Source organism: Electrona antarctica (genome assembly GCF_951216825.1).
Source record: "Electrona antarctica genome assembly, chromosome: 2".
Lineage (NCBI taxonomy): Eukaryota > Metazoa > Chordata > Actinopteri > Myctophiformes > Myctophidae > Electrona > Electrona antarctica.
This window is the reverse complement of record NC_136807.1, coordinates 32,596,418-32,613,774: the sequence shown is the minus strand read 5'-3', so window position 1 is coordinate 32,613,774 and position 17,357 is coordinate 32,596,418. Positions and strand designations below refer to the sequence as shown.

At 47.5% G+C, this 17,357-nt stretch overlaps 1 protein-coding gene across 1 annotated transcript in view; it reads right to left on the bottom strand.

Moving 5' to 3' along the window:
• The window catches only part of camta1a (calmodulin binding transcription activator 1a), a gene marked incomplete at its 5' end in the record, with an annotated part of 199,574 nt that overhangs the window by 108,457 nt on the left and 73,760 nt on the right, over positions 1-17,357 (bottom strand). The window contains 3 exons of the mRNA XM_079515023.1: positions 8,713-8,953; positions 9,494-9,550; positions 10,386-10,561. Of these exons, the coding sequence (XP_079371149.1) occupies positions 8,713-8,953; positions 9,494-9,550; positions 10,386-10,561 (474 nt within the window). The remainder of the gene's footprint in view (positions 1-8,712; positions 8,954-9,493; positions 9,551-10,385; positions 10,562-17,357) is intronic.

Below are 17,357 nucleotides of genomic sequence, written 5' to 3'. Positions count from 1 at the left end.
AAGGCCGTCCGAATTGCCGTGTCAGAGTTGAACAAAGGGCTTGGAGACACCGCCTCTATCTCCTGTTGGTTGTGGCGGCCGCGCGATGGAGACAGACGCAGAACTCTGCGCTCGCCCACCCACCCATTCCGCTCCCGGGTTTGCCAGACAGGTGCTCGGAAAGTATTCAGAGAAAATCGTTTTCTGTACCTCGCTACGCCATCTTTTCTCCCTTCCACTGACATTTTGGGCAGAAACAAAGCTTTCCATCACATTTCGCCAGGCGACACCTTTTTGCGAGCTGTCATAACACTTTCACTTCTGCAAATACCCATAGAGTAAAATACTCTAAATCGACCTCATTTTGTCTCGTTCACTTTTATGTTGTTGCTTTGTTCCTTTTTTTTCTCCATGGCAACCTTTTTGACAAATTGTCGAAATATATAAACAAATAAATAAATAAATAAATAAATAAGCCGATGACTGCTGAGATGAATCTGGGAGTAAGCAGCTGCCAAGGCGTAATATAATTCATGGCCATGCATCAATGTTACCGGAGACCGCTCCAGCACTCAGCCAGAACCCACAGAGCCAGGTGCCAGCGCGTCACTACCCATGCCCCAAACCCCCCCCCCACACACACACACACACCCTTCTGCCCTTCCCCGATCCTATAACATACAAGAGGTTCAAGACCCAAAAAGAGTGAAAAAATGTGGTGTCTCCCCTACATGGGCGTTATTGTTTTCCCCATGATAACATGCGGAAGACTCGGCCTGCGATGGGCTGACACGGGAGGAAGGGAGCGCTCGTTTTGCTTCTCGTGATACACGATTCCGTCCACAGTGGCTTGCCAACTAAGATGGCGTGCTTGCGAGCGGCCGTCAGATTCACACTCTGCATCAAGGCCGAGCTGTCGGCACACCTGCCTTGTTGTCAAGTGATTTAAGAATGTTGAGGTAACAAACACTGCGCAAAAAGCTTGGAATACGGATGTGTATATTACAGGAAACTCCCGTTAAACTTTCCAACAAACTCCCGTAAACTCCCGAATTGTACCATCACACCTGTATATTACCGTATATTACTGTATATGCCCGCTAAACTTGACGTTTACGGGCAAAATACAGTGCCCATAATAGCCCGTTAACTCCTCTTTTCACGCAGTGAAATACGAGTGCACCTCTTTCCCAACCCTGCAGGTGAAAACAATATGGCCTCCCCAGGATCCAAATTTAGTTTTTAACTTTGTTTATGTTTGTGTTCTGATAAGTGATACGTTTCTTGTTATGAAAAGTGTTCATTTAATGTAGGAAAGGGAAAAAAGCTACATTTACTCCATAAAACTGGTCATCAACCCTGTTTGGGAAAAACTGCTATACATCCTTCCATCCACTGCCACCTCCTCACAGCCAGCCCAGAGCCATCCCACCATGCAGTCAACATGCCACATCCCCAAAAAACACAACAGCCTAAAACCCCCCTGGTGCCAGGAGGCATGGCTGGCGCTAATGTACGGCTGCTTAAACCCGCAACAATACACCTCCAATAAACCTGCCCCACTGTGGCTCCTAAATCACACACAGTAGTGGAGCCAAGCTGAGGGGCATTCAAAGAGAACTTTCAACCACGTGGTCACAAACAATCCCTCCACCATGAAGGCTGTGTGCGTGCGTGCGTGCGTGCGTGCGTGCGTGCGTGCGTGCGTGCGTGCGTGCGTGCGTGCGTGCGTGCGTGCGTGCGTGCGACAAGTAGAGGGTATGCGTATGCATAGTGAGTGCATGGCGAATGGAGTGGCAAAGTGATTTACCGTTGTTTAATGTTGTTTAATGCAGTCAGATAGGACGTTTCTGTTTGGATGTCAAGGCCAGAAAGTAATTTTTTGCCACTAGGCATTCCCGCATAACTTCCGGGTATGATGATGATGTGATGTGTACACTCTATAGCAGAATTTCAGAAATGCCCACTATGAGGGCAATTTTCCTGGTCCTCACACAAGATTTGGGGAGTAGGCTTACGATTGGGAAAAGATTCAGACTGAGTTTATAGGGTTCGGCCTGGAGGAGGTGCGTTTACCTCTGCATCCATCAGCCCAAATATAATTACCTATGTTTATTAGACTTTTGTGTTAGAGTGATGTAAATGTCTTCATTAAGTTACTATCCTACAACTTTGGTGTCGTTACACACAAAGGTGTGTGACTGTGTGTCTGTGCATGTGCATGTGCATGTGCATGTGCATGTGCGTGTGCATGTGCGTGTGCGTGTGCATGTGTGTGTGTGTGTGTGTGTGTGTCCGTGTGTGTGTGTGTGGGTCCAGCTCTTCCTGGTGGCCAGATGTTCAAGCATCTCGTTGTGTCTCTCTGAGGAGACGTCACTACTGAAGTGACACATGCAAGGGGACAGCGCTGATGTCTTTATAACAACACGCACTGTAAATAATGCACCGCTGTGAGGCTTAATGGAGAAGCCTCGTTGTTGTGGCGTGTGTGTAAGTAATATAAGTGCTCAACCTCACTACTTGTACTTGGGTCCAAGTACAGATACTCATACTCCTGGTCAATTATTACTCACCCGGGGGCACCTGCTACATAGGCTCTGATCTGACAGCGTGTCACGTGTTCGAGTCCCGTTCATGACGACCTTTAATGCATGTCTCTCCCCTTCTCTCTCTCCCTCAATAAAGGCAGTAAAGCCAAAATATATATATATATATATATATATATATATATATATTACTCACCCACTAGTGAAAGTTGCTCTGTCACATTTGTACTTGGGTTAAGTACTGGAGCACAAAAACAATTGATGTATTCAAAAGTGCATGCTTTTTAAAATACTTAAAGGACCACTTCACCACTTTTCAACTTATCTTCCTATATTATTGGTCCTCACTAATGTTCATGATAAAATACCACCATTTTTTCCTACTCAGTCTGTGTCTCATAGAAAGTCTGTGGGCAGTTCAGAAACCCGTCCACCAGTGACATCATCGATGGTGAATCCAAGCTAATAGAAACGGCAGGCTTTCTTTTCCTGAAAGGTTGCAATGCAAAAGTTGAAGCCATCGTTCTCACGATAATAAAAATCTAAATATATTTTAAAACAAATCTTGTTTAAAAAAAAATCTGCCTAATGATGATGTCACTGGTGGACGGGTGTCCGAACTGCCCAAAGCCCTCCTATGAGACACAGACTGAGTAGGAAAAAATGGTGGTGTTTTATCATGAACATTAGTGAGGACCAATAAGAGATGTTGAAAAGTGGTGAAGTGGTCCTTTAATAATACTAAATAAAAGTGAAAATGGCAGAACTTCTTCTCCTTCCTACTAATGTACTGGAGTCAAAGGTACAATTTGAAATAATAGTGGTGTGGTCAAAAAATATACAAAAACTCAAGTAAAATACACATACAGTACAAAAAGAATGACTAGTACAGTATTTTTAAGCCCGAACTGAGCTCATGCTTTCTTCAATGCATGAGGAGTGAGCAGGCGTCTTCGTATCACCTGACAGGGGAGATTTTACAGGACGTGTGCATGGGAGGAACACGTTATTCCTGACCAGGGGGAGGCAGTATAGATACCAGAATTACTGAATGTTTTTTGCGAGGGACACGGGGAGAACATGCAAACTCCACAGAGCAAGGCCCTTTCGCCACCCCCAACCAATACGGTTTGGGCACTGATGACACGGAGGAGAGAACACGCCCCCCCCCCGGCCCAGCGCCGACAGCATCACCGGCGGGAAATCGAACACGAGACCTTCTAGCTGTGAGGCGACAGAGCTGCTGACTGCACCGCCGTGCTCCCCCTTAAGTACAGTACTTAAGTAAATGTACTCTCTACCACCACTGCTTGTATCATTGTAAATAATGTACCGCTGTGCGGCCAGCAGGCTGCTTGTATCAGTGTAGCTGGCGTGTGTAATCTAAGGGTTTCCAGTGTACATACATTGCACATATAGGAGGAGGAGGCGCGCTACCTCCCGTGGGTGGGACGGCCGGGCTGCATGCGTTTTCAGCAATCCTAATATTTTCGCTGCCGGTGGAACTCGACTGAGCAGTTGGGGGAATTACTTATTTAAAAGATAAGGTTTCCTCTGTTGTCAGCAGAAACCCGCCTCTTGTCCATAACGGGGGAGGAAAGCAATGCAGTGTGAAATCAAAGGTCACCCAGAGAGACAAATAGCACTAACAGGCGGGAGCAAGCGGGGTGGGCTGGGGAGGGGGTTGACAAACGCTCCCTCCCTACCAAATTAATTAAGAGTGGAGATTCAACACGGAGTCTCCAACAACAACAAAGGACAGCAGCCTGTTGTTTTCAGCGAAGGTGCTTTAAAACCATTTAAACTCCATATACTTTGTTGACCGGGGTCTAGTTGCTCCCCTCCTCTTCCCACCTGATCTACAAGCTCACAGGCGGCTATTTTCCCTAATTAAGACATGGCCAGAACAGGGGACGCTATGGGGTTAAAACACTTCTGCCATCAAAGGGGCGCACGCGTATAAGCTCTGCCTCCATCAAGATGTCTCTGCCATTGACTGTTGGCATATGGCAGCCTCGAGGAGCCATTGATCTCAATCTCCGGGCCTCCGTGACACCTCAGTGGAGCTTGATCCGGCCTCTGCCCGCCTTCGGCCCGGGGGTCCTCAGGGGGACCGGGGAGAGAGGGGAGAGGAGGGGGGGTTGCTGTATCAAATGTTTCACCCCAGGCAGCCTGCTAATCCCACAGTGTTCACAGGTGTCTCTGTCTGTCCGTGACCGGCAGATAAGCCCAGACGAGACACAAGCGAGGGGGGACACTGCTTGCCTGCCTGTGCGTGCGTGCGTGCGTGCGTGTGTGTGTGTGTGTGTGTGTGTGTGTGCATGCATGCGTGTTTGTGTCTGTGCGTCATGGCCACAGTCAGTCACCCGGTGGAAGAGACAGCCTCAGACGGGCTCAGAGACTCGGCTTGTGAAACGGAGCTTACAGATAATGACGTCTCTCATCTGGGAGCAGCCGGCGAGAAGAAAACATCTGCATTCTCGCTTATCTCTTCACACCATTGGCTGTTGAAATGACGCACGCCGATCATTTACGGGATTACCAACCGACCGGTTTTCCCCTTTCACAGATCAGTGCGGTGGAAATGTTTGTAGCACGGGGCCAAGCTGGGACAAGCCACTCGTCTCTCGGTTGTGTGTGGTGATAAGCGCCAGGGAGGCAGCACGCTAACCTGTGGTACGATCACAGCACGCTCACCTCTAGTGCCCCCCCCCACCCTAATCCCGGGCCCCTTAAAGGGGCCCTGCGCTGATTTCGTAGGTGGTTCTCCAGTTCAGGTTAAAGCTACAGCAGATTAATAACATGGCAGGATATTAAGCAATGCAGCTGCAGCTAACAAATTAATAACAGGTGTGTTGGACTGAGGTGTCCACCCAGTGCAATGGGTGTGCCACTGCTTGCACATTCACACACCCATGATTAATCGTTTTAGCTGCAGCTGTGTTGCTTACATCACGTTGTACTTAAGGACAGCTCGTCTTATGAAGTCTGCCATGTTTTTACCCTGCTGTAGTTTTTTTTACAGCACTGGAAAAGCAAACTACAAAATCACTACTACAAATCAAATCAATCAAAACTACAAATCAGTCTAGGGTCTAATTTCCCTTTAAAGAAATGATACGTAGCTTGCGGAGTTAGTTCAGTCAGATATACTCGAGGGGTTTCATGCCGTGCTCACGGGCACATACATACAGTATACTCAAGGGGTTAATATGCTGCATGTCATGCTGGCAGTCAGCTGACCAATTGGGCGGGCTACTTAAGCGCACTAGACTGCATGCTTCCTTCTGCTTATGGTTCCTGGTTGTTGTTATGTGATGTTTGCTCCCACCACCACCCCAGCACCACCGGTGGGCTCTGTTATTTATGTTCCCCATGGGGGGTTTTATTGTATATCTCCCTGCTCTTACTGTTTAATGATGGTGTTTGATTGTGCCGAGCAGGGAGAAAAATTTAGCAGAGCCGAACGCCAAGATAAAATATTATATGAACACTCATTCTATAATAAATATTGGTTAAATCTATTCGTGAGTTATCTGACTGAAAAACATTTATTTTACTGTGTTCAAGGAAAAAGCTTAGTGTTCCCATTTTTTTTACTAATTTACTTCAAATGGCATTTCACATGGAACTCAATAAGATGTTCTATTCTACATTGTCATCTTTAATTCAAATTAAATCCATTTGATTTGCATGTGAAATGTATATTATTCCTGGGCTTTAAATGTTCAATGCAATTGAAGTTAAGTGCAATTAAGTTAATAGGACTGTACGTGCTGTTGGTAATCACAACATGATACCTGCAATAATCTTTCACTCATAAATCCACCCATTGATCTCGCATATACACAATGGAGGCTCGTTGCCCTTTCTTGTTGAAATATGGCACAGTAGAGCTCTAAGACAGACGTTGAAATGTATCAATCATACGTAAGGTCAGACTCAGCTGTAACATTTGACCTTTTAATGGCCATTTACTATGGTACAGAGGGGTGGGTGTGTGTGTGTGTGTGTGTGTGTGTGTGTGTGTGTGTGTGTGTGTGTGTGTGTGTGTGTGTGTGTGTGTGTGTGTGTGTGTGTGTGTGTGCAGGCGTGCATGCACACGTCCTGTGTTCTCTCCCCCAGTGGGGGGCAGTACCATCCATGCCTAACTGCCAGTGCCCACCCACCCATCCATCGCACGTCTTGTCTAATTAAACATCGTTAACATTCATCCCAAGGTCTTATGCAGATGAGCACAGAGGGAGCATGGTGCACTGCGCATTAAGAAAACAACTTTAGGGGGTGGGGGGGTTGGGTGGGGGTGGGGGGGCAGTAGGGGGTACGGTAGGGTGTGGGGGGTCTATTTGAATTGAGACGTGCAGGATATCTCCCATTTGACCTCATTCATCAATTAATTACCACCATTAGGGGGCGGCGATGTGGAACCAAAGTGGGAGTCTCTGTGCAGCGTGCCCCCCCCCCCACACACACACACACCCCAGTCAGGTGACAGTGTTCTTACAGGCATATGTCTGTGACAGACACACAACAATTGACAAATAAGCCAGGTACGTTTGGGCATTGTGTGTGTGTGTGTGTGTGTGTGTGTGTGTGTGTGTGTGTGTGTGTGTGTGTGTGTGTGTGTGTGTGTGTGTGTGTGTGTGTGTGTGTGTGTGTGTGTGTGTGACCGTCCAGACAGGCATGCGGTTCATCCCTGATGCCTGTCGATGTCCTTTATAGAGGTGTGTATTCACAGATCAATTTTGTCATGTGGCTGTCACTCTGTCATTCGTGCATGCGCATGCGTGCACGCACACACACACGTCTGGTCTCAACCAACACAACACCCATCATCTCTCCTGTTGCTTTCAGGGCACAAGGTGAGGTTTCCACCCAAACAAACAGGGAATGTTTGTTGAAACAAACACCCCAATCGCCAGATGAGAAAACGTTGGTGTTGTACGTTTCTGCAAAACCACTGATATGGGCATCTGATCCGTGAAGTGGCCGCAACTAGTGGTGCGAACGAAGCTCATTGCTGCCAAGTCAACGGCGAGTTGCATAACAATACGCACAGAATAGTATGTTCTCCGTACTTGGAAATTAAACAATCTAGGAGTTAATCGACATCATCCACGCCTAGAAATGTTGTGATTTTGTACAATGTACAAATACAATGAGAAGGCTACGTATATGTGGCATTGACTCTGGCGACCAGAATGACTCTTAGCAAAGTTGATCTATTGTTCATAAAAAAACACATTGATGAAGGCTGGATAGCTGAAACGCTTGTGATCTCTTAAGGCATATAATCACAAAACGTTTTTATTTATGAGTGTGACCTTCATTCTTATTTGTTCTTCTGCGCATAGAAAACATAAAAGAAATAGGAGGAGGGGAGGGGGTGTCATCTCTCTCTGGTTTGACAGAGACACCGTCAGAATGCACGGAGCAGGACGTGTGAACAACGGTGTGTTGAAACGTGACCCCTTTTATTTTCCTCTGATCGCCGTGTTTGCACCGGGGTACCGGCGTGCACCAGCAGCTATTCAGACGCGACACAAAAGCCATGAAAGCCGGCATTATCTGCAGGAGCCCAAGGCACACAAAAGCGCTTGACAAGGCCTTACCCATGTGTGCCAGCGTGTGCATATGCCAGCGGGGAGGGGAGTGGAGGCACCGGGGTCTGTGCATCCAACCAGGCCCCCGAACACCTCCGTGCACCCCTTTCATACTGAACCACTTGAACGTGAACCCTCTGTGTCCCTATTCTGGGCATGTCATAATATAGGCGAACATTAGGCGAAAATAGACAATCAAAAACATTGTAACCCGTTGGGGGATTATTACTATTTTGAAAACAGGATGCTACTGTAGATTTTTAACTCACTATGAGCACAGAGCACTTTGTTATGAGCATCAACACATTTTAATAAATTCTATTTTCTTCAGTCTATTCTCTGTCTAAGGAGTCTTCCTTCATTATTTATGAGGTGAGCGAGTCTTTTTCTGCCAGTTCTCCGTAAAAAAGAAGGGGACCAAGTATAGGCCGCAGGGGAACTATATACGCCCAACCAACTATATAGGGTTTTTAAGTGGTTAAAATGTCACGTGAGCGTCCATGAGGCTGTGGCAGCTGCAACGGTCTGATGGAGAGCCTGCCGGGGCGGCATGGCAGTCAGACTGTGAGTTATGTGTGTTGCACGTGCACTCATATTTCTGGGGTGGGGTGGGGGTGTGCAGGGGCTTTCGGTCGACCGTGCACAGCGGCGGCACGGCGGTATGGCGGCGGCGCTCGACCGCGATCCTATTTGTAACTGACTGGAGGAACAAGCGCCCCGAGGAGGAGGAGGAGGAGGAGGAGGAGGAGCGCTGTGGTTAAGCTCGCTCACCTTCACCGTCTGTCTGAGATTCATCTCTGTGGATCGCCGGCACGGCACGCCGTCCTACATGTGCGTCGAGAAAAGTGGTTGTACTGTACACAAGAGCACACACACACACAAACTCGAGCTGTACACAAACACAGCATGGGGTCAAGTGCTCCACATGTGGGCCCCATACGCAAAAACTAGACAAGTCTTTCTCAACGGAGCGGTGAGAAATAGGCACGCATGAGGGAGCACGCGGGGTGCTGGTGCCCCCGCGTTGCATATCTGACACACGGCAGCCAAGGTCAAATCCAAATCCTCTCCCCAGACGTCGGGTCACTCAGATCACCTTCAAGGTTTTCTGGCACCGCAAACCCCCATGGTGCATTGCGTGGATACATGTCTCCTCCACAAACATGCTCGGTCCAGCTTGACACCGATTGGCTGACGAGCCTCAACATGACGCGCTGGGGGGGGGGGGGGGGGGGTGGGTGCAGACGGTGTCATAGCAATTCCTGGGAGGCAGGGGGCGCTGTGGAGATGGTGAAAAGAGCCTTGGCAGCAGGGCTGGCGAGCAGGCGGTGCTCAGGAAACGATGATGAAGTGCAGCATTAGTACGGTGATTAACTCCTTCTCCCGCTCCTTCCTCCTCTCGTTCGGTCCCATTTCCTCGCACTACGAGGCGCGGAGGAGGGGGTGAGGGGGCTTGTGGCGGGGGAGTGGGTGGGGCGGGGGGGGGGGGGGGGGTGCGGGGGCGTCTGATCAGTGTGTGTGAGATTCCCTTGACACGGCGTCCATCTGTGTGTGTGTGAGGCGTGCGAGCCAGCCAGTCTAACGCCGGCATGCTGCTTGGATCTCTGCTCGTCATCTCTCCATCTTGAGCGTCTGCATCTATACCCCTCTCCGCTCAGGAACTCCCGAGAAGCACTGAAACTTTGATGAGGCGGCGCATCGCATCCTGTTGACATGCAACGGGGGCTAAGCGCGAGGAAAAGCGGAGGAATTGTGCTCCATAAATACGCCAAGATTAATTTTACATACGGCCGTGGATACTGTAACATGGTCACGTCTTGCGGACTCTGTCTCTCTCTATGTGCGCTGTATAATATAACACAAACAGCTATATGCCCCATTTATACCTGTTTGCGTGCGGCAGATATACAAGCTCACGTGTTGCGCTGCACGGCACTTTGTGAGTGTGTAGATCAGCTATTTCCAGTAGCCGACACCGGCGTGCATAGGTATAAATCACCCTTTTTGAATTCACAGTTTGTGCACTTTGCCAATGTGTGCATGGCCCTCAGGTCTTGGACCAAAGCACAAATACGAATTTCCTTGAAGTCAAAGAGTGTGTGTGTGTGTGTGTGTGTGTGTGTGTGTGTGTGTGTGTGTGTGTGTGTGTGTGTGTGTGTGTGTGTGTGTGTGTGCAAGCGTGTGTTAGAGGCCCACATGCCTGCGGGAGGTGGAGAGTTCTGTATAATACTACCACTACAACATTCAAGTTCCCCACGGAGGCAGCGATCACTGGGCCGGGTGGCGGTAGCACTTTAGCCTGCGCTGTGCAGGCCGCTATAAAAGCCCCAACACACTTCACACGAGAGTCTCTCCTGCGAATTCTCACCGCTTCAACAGCCACCCGCAGCGGGGAAGCCTTTTTTCTCTTGATGACCACAGGGCGGCCGAGCCCTGCGGAAAATGGAGCTAGGCCAAATGAGAGAGAATTAAAACCAAAAAAAGAAAAGGGAAGGAAAAGGAAAGAAATCGCTGTGATGAGTCAGCCTCTCTTGATAATGGTAAGTCTAGAGGAACTGGCTTCAAACTCCTCCAGATGAGAGCGATAAGAGGGCCGGGTATTGGAGAACTCATTCTTGCGGCCAATAATGGCCTACTTGACTGCTAATAAAGTAGGTGTTCCTCCGTACGAATCCAGAGCCGCCATTGATTTTTATATTCATTGGGAAAAATGATTGTACTACTCAGTGAGCTCGCTCTGTGGCGGATCAGGGCTAATCCCAGTGCATTGGAGAAGCCTCAAAGGGTCGTGCTATATATGTTTCCGAGCTCAAAGTTGTGAGTGAATGTCGCTGGGGTTGTGAGGTTGCCATACCCATGAGGGGTGGCATGTGTTGCGGCGCCACCACGGAAACCCACGCCGTGGCCTTGTGGGACGCGGGTGGTGGTTTACAACATAACGTTGTAAAGTAAAGTCTCTAAGAGAGAAACTTCACAGACAGCCCTTTGATATGCAGATAGATAGCGAGAGATACCCCATGGACCATTCATCACGTGGGGGCCTGCTTGTTAGCTTTCATTTCTGACACAATGCGATGCCGAAATAAACTCCCTCTCTCTCTCTCTCTCTCTCTCTCTCATTCCACTCAACTGTTCAGCATTTCTTGTTATTTCGAGGACCGCTGCTGCCGCTTCCTGCAACGAGGATAAAACTCACGGAGCAGAATGGTCCTCCTCCATGGGAGCGTGCTGCCTGGCAGTCGGCCTCAATAACAACAGTATTTACAATGTTTTCAACATTTTGTAGACTTTCACTTGTTTTCAAGCATCATTATTAAATGTGCTCCCGTAAAGGTGAGTCTCACAGTGGGACGTGGGGCTCCTCTTGTCTCCATTCTTCTCCCGTGCCCTTATAAATTCTCAACAATTACATGCCTGGGCTGCGTTTTTTCTTCCGACGGCAGAAATTACAACTGGCTCCTCTCTCTCTCTCTCTTTCTCATCCCAGCATCGTTCATCTATTATTCAGTTTTTAATTTGGCTATTTGAGGTTTGTTCCCTCGTTTGGCGACAAGTAAGCCTCTGCTAAACAGGCACCTTATCCATTACACTAAATCTAGTGCACAGCAGACAGCATTCTGGAATTGACCATTAGAGGGGTTATTGATATAACCACGATTCCCTCTTCTCATTATCCCTCTAATTCATCTGTAATTGTATCGCAGGGTCTACGAGTTATTCTCACCTTGGGATGGACACAGAGAGCATCTTTACTCTTTGAAATATCCCCATGTTTGGCTACTTCATACAAGAACTCATCCATCAAATTGTAGTGAGAGGCCGCTCCCGCTCGGCTCAGCCAACTTTTCATCAAGGCCCTTTTTGTTCAACTGAGCTTTTGTGTTTTATGACAAAAGTTTCCAAATTACAGATGGCATTTACCCAAAGAACCCATCACACCTCTGGTAAACATTATATCTTCGGACTCCTATAATCACATGCAATTGTGGTACAGTGAAAAGGAGAGATGTGGCTCTTTACTGGGATCTATGGCTCATTGTATCGCGTGTGTCACGCGAGCCAAGGATCAATAGGACTCAATAGTCTATTAATAGACAAGTCTTAGTCTCTGTTCAGACCAAAGCACCAGTCTGTCCACCAGCCCTGGTCGTGAAAAGACGAGCGTGCAAAGGAAACCGATCCCATCTTTTCTGTTAACACTGAGAGCCTCTTAATCATCTCCATTTCCCATTGACTCTCTCCTTCATGCTTTGCTCCATCTCGTCTAAGGTCCGGCTCAGAGGGGACTGTTAACCGATCTCCTTGCCCGTGCCTTTTTTGGGGCACAAAGGTGACGGCCCTGTGTCTATATTGAGGAGTTTGAATGTGAGATCAAGGAGGTTCTCGCCGGGCACGACAACATGTTTTCTATGCAGGCATTACACGTTGGAGCATTATATCACATTATAACCTTCAGTGTGTAGGAGTCATCTGTTGTTTTCAAACTAGACAAATTCAGTGTCCATGAATTAAACAGTAGAGCGCATCTGAGTACACGTAGTACTGTAGGTAGGCAGGTGCGTAGGAGAAGACCTTGGGTCGACAACAAAGACACAAAAGAGCTCCCACTCACGTACTGTCTTCTTCACTTGCAATTAAAAACACCTTTATTATCATTACAAACATTTGGAAGCAAGGACCTTATTCAGGTTATCTGATCTGTGAAAATAAATCTGTTGTAAAGTTCTCCGCACTCGAATGTTCTTGCTGTTTTAATTGCAAGTGATAAGCAATTGAAAATCCACTGCTGAATAACTTTTTTTTTGTTTTTCTACTTCTTTTTTTAAAGGGTAAAGCATGTCTCTGCATTCAAAGTGTGCTGATAACAAGCTGCCCTCATACAGTGGTGATTACAGTGACAGGCAGGTGTAGAGCATACAGTGGTGATTACAGTCACAGGCAGGTGTAGAGCTACAGTGGTGATTACAGTGACAGGCAGGTGTAGAGCTATACAGTGGTGATTACAGTGACAGGCAGGTGTAGAGCTATACAGTGGTGATTACAGTGACAGGCAGGTGTAGAGCTGCTTCATCTACAATTTACAATTTAGGCATTTAGCAGACGCTCTTAATCCAGAGCGACTTACAATAAGCAAGAACAAAATCTAAAGTGTAAGCCATGGGCCTAACGGACCATAATGTGTAGATATTTTATAAAGACAGTCACCGAATCCTGACTCGACATTCATTCATGCAGACAATGGAAGGACACCTCAGTAATATAAAACAAATATTGCTATCGATCTGCAGTCTTTAATTTCCTTCCCCCCAACCAATAACACTGAAAACCAAATAAAGCTTGGGACTGCATGCTATTTACCAAACCGTACCGTAGATTACTGCATCACTTCAGTGCTAAAAAGATCTATTGATTCATTCTTCTGTTTGTTTTATCCTGATATTATGTCAAGGGAGCCTTTAGAAAAAGGGCACCTAGCTTGTGGTAAAGTGTTTGTTATTTTCCCTCAATCACTTTCAAAATGTAGTTCAAATTGTATGATTTTACCATCTTAATATGGTGGATAGATGGCTGATGTTATGTTATTCTCTCTCGACCTCTGTGGGCTCAGCCAGTAAAGGGGGGGGGGGGCACGGCTGGGAGGGGAGAGGAGGGGGGGGTCAGTGTCACATGATCGCTCCTCAGTGGTTTAGTACCGCCCCCCTTCGGCAGGACGGGGGCCGTCACATTCGTCTATGTCACTGAGCGGCGTGCCACCCATTCATCAGGCCTGCCAGCGATGGCATCCCTTCCCTCTGTGTGCCCGGAGACTGGGCAACGTCAGGGCCCTGACTGCATCCCAGATACACACACAGAGCACACACACACAGAGCACACACACACACACACACACACACACACACACACACACACACACACACACACACACACACACACACACACACACACACACACACACACACACACACTGATGGATTTATTTATTAGAGCCTTTCATTACCCAGGAGGCCAATGGTGAATCACAGTGCGCCGTCTGCATCGGCAATGTACAGCTCGGCTGTTGAACTCTTGAGCTCGTCGCTATTGTGGGCCGACTTTAAGAGGACAGCGTGATCTTTTGGCCGGTGTTATTAGAGACGAGGAACATTTGGAAAATGAAAATAAATGAATAATAACTTGTACACACAAAAGACTATTTGTGCAGGTTGCTGTGCTTTGCAGAGCAGCAGACCTTTATGTAGGGAATTTGATCCTATCTCTCCACCTTGCATAGCTGGAACAGAATTCTATTCATGCTTTTTTTTTTATCTGACTATGAAAGCAAAAGCTCCCTCTGTTTTATATATGGCCCAGTCTGCACAATTGCAATGACTTTATGATCCCGTGTTTTAAAACTCTGAATCAACTGGGAGAATCTGTTCGTCTGTGCGTGACGCCCTGCAGATTCCGAAGCAATCTGGAGGAAACCAGCCACCGAGTTTAGATGTGTGAGGCTGGAGTTCAATACTGCCTGCAAAACTTAGTATTATTGATCGGTGAGGATGGTAAATTCAATATAGTCTAAAGAAGTTAGAATTGTGGATCTACAAGCCAAGCAATTCAATAGTGTTCATCCCGCGCAACGGTGAGGATCTGGACCCTGTCTGATTCAATCGCAGCGGCCGCGGAGAAGGCTTGCAGCGATGGAGGAGCCAACAAATGCAATACGCCGCAGCCTCCGAGAGGTCCTTTGGAGTCAACAAATTTAATAGAGCCACTTTACCCCCTCATATGTTCTGGCAACTAGATTTGGAGTGTGGAGGTTCCCCCTCCCCTCCTCTCGGGCACCCAGAGGCTGCAGAGTTTACCCTAAATAAGCCATCGTCTTTATTGCAATCTTTCTTGGAGTCCAAGCCAAGTCCTGGTTTAATTATGACAAATCCATGCCATGTGTTTTTGTGTGTTTGCCAGTAATGAGAGATGCTTAGCAGGAAATTACTCAAAGCATCTATACACACACGTGTTAGTTTGACTCCAAAGAAGGCACAAATACTGTACAGGAACAAATGGACACGGTACTACAGTGTTTTTACTCTCTTCTGAGTTAAATTAATGAAGGATTTTACCGTTTATCAACAACAGTGACAGAACAGGGAGATGCATGCATGCTTTTTCATAAAGCATTTTGTGTTTTCGTTACTGTAGTAAAAACTGTGGGAACTTGGCAGATGGGTAAAAGGGTCCCACCGGTAAAAAAAAAGGTTTAGCATCTGACGAGGCGAGAGGTGCTCATTTGAGGCCCCGCGGCTTTAAATTCAACATCATTTAATTCGTTGAGACTGTTGTATGACTCGGGGCGCATCGCAGGAGGCACGGGGTTCTCGCCTTCTCGCGCCTCACCCAGGATGTTTACAATCAAGGCCAAATTAAGTGTGGCATAAATTAGCCGCAGATAACATAAACTAGCGTACACAGGGAGGACAGGGGTGGTGGTGGTGGTGGGGTGGGTGGGTGTTGTTGTGTGCTGCACAGTTGCACACCACTCCAACGGGCAGTGGCGTGCACAGACATTTAGAGGGGCAGGTGCTCAAGTTAAAAAGGGCACCTTGTGCAGCGCGTGGAACCGGCCGGTTGCCTTAATCCATTTTGGGCGGGAACCCCTTTTGGTGTTAGCATTATGTTATGCTTTAGCTATTGAAAAATAGCAGATCTACAAGCTCATAGCGCGCCACCGAGTGGCGCGCTATGAGCTTGTAGGTCTGCTATTTTTGAAAAATCAAAAAAAAAAAGAGAGAAAAAAATGTTTTTTTTTTCTTTTTCTTTTCAAAAGGGCACATTGCCAAAAGGGCAGGGGGTGCTCTAGCACCCCCTAGTGTCTATCTGTGCACGCCACTGCCAACGGGTACGATACGTTTCCTTTTCAATTGATGTCTTTGAGCGGACGTCAAAGCCCGAGCTTCAGTACCGCCCTGCACTAAAAGGAACTCATTTGAATATCTGAGCCGTTCTCTCCAGACATTAGCGCTGAGGAATCACTCGTTAAAGCACGAGGAGGTTGGAACGGAGTACGATAAGCATTTGTAATTGCCGGCCGTGTTTGCTTCCTAATTTGTGGCCAGTGACATTAAAATTGTCTAGTTGGAAAACAAAAAGGGAACTTGGAAAGGCATTAAAGTGTGCGTCTGCGAGGAGGAGGCAGAGGAGGGGGCGTGAGGGGAATGCTCAAAGAGAAATTTGGCTGAGAGCAACCCAGAATAAAATAGCCGCTGGTTGTAATCCCAACTCTATACTGTCAAGCAGCTAATAAAAATAGGCTGCTGGCAGATCAAGTCTGTGATTCAAATACATTCAAAGCCTTTCTTAACTGAACTGCAAAAATCCTGCTCTGGCTCATTTTCAGTCTATTTTTGCATCCCCCCCCACTCTCCCCCCCTTTTCTCATTTCCACTCTCCAACACCCCCGCCCCCCCCAATCCTCCACCCCAGTCGCCATTGTTCGCTAGGTCTCTTTCTCCCCTCTCTCTCTCTTTTGCTCCCAATCTCCCCTCTCTCACAGTATCATTGCTAAATCTATTTGGGACTGCCGCTGGGAGCAATTGAGCAGAAATGGGTTTGTGCACATCTTGAAAACTGTGTCTGTCATAGAAAAGGGTTGAACATGAGAGTGAGAGACAGAGAGAGAGAGATAAAGAGAGAGAGAGAGAGAGAGAGATAGAGAGAGAGAGAGAGAGAGACTGGTTAAATAGCCATGTGCCTGGCCTTCAGTAGCCTGCAGGTGTCCTCGGTAGGTACTAGGAGCTGTTGACTGTTGACCACATCCAAGCACCCCTTCTCACTACATCACCCCTGATTTGCTATACTGTATCAGTGGTTCTTAAACAATTTCATCTCAACGACCCCTACATCTATGTAGTTGTCATGCTGATTTATGTTTTGTTTATTCCAACATTTTAAATAATAGCAGAACTAACAGCTTTGCATCGCTATCGTAAGCTCATAGATCAACTATACTTTCGAAAGGCAGAAGTATAAAATAGGGTTAAAGTGGTCAAACTGTTCCTCATTTATATGGGGACCCCCTGGAACCCCCCCAAGGACCCCACTTTGAGAACCACTGGTCTATAGGGCTCAGCCCTGACTGCACAGGAGATTAGCTATATGACACTTGTTCTCAACGTCTGGTTCGGGGACCACCAGGGGTCCAAATGGACCCTGATGGGGTCTGTAACGCTGAAAGTGTACAAATGGAGCC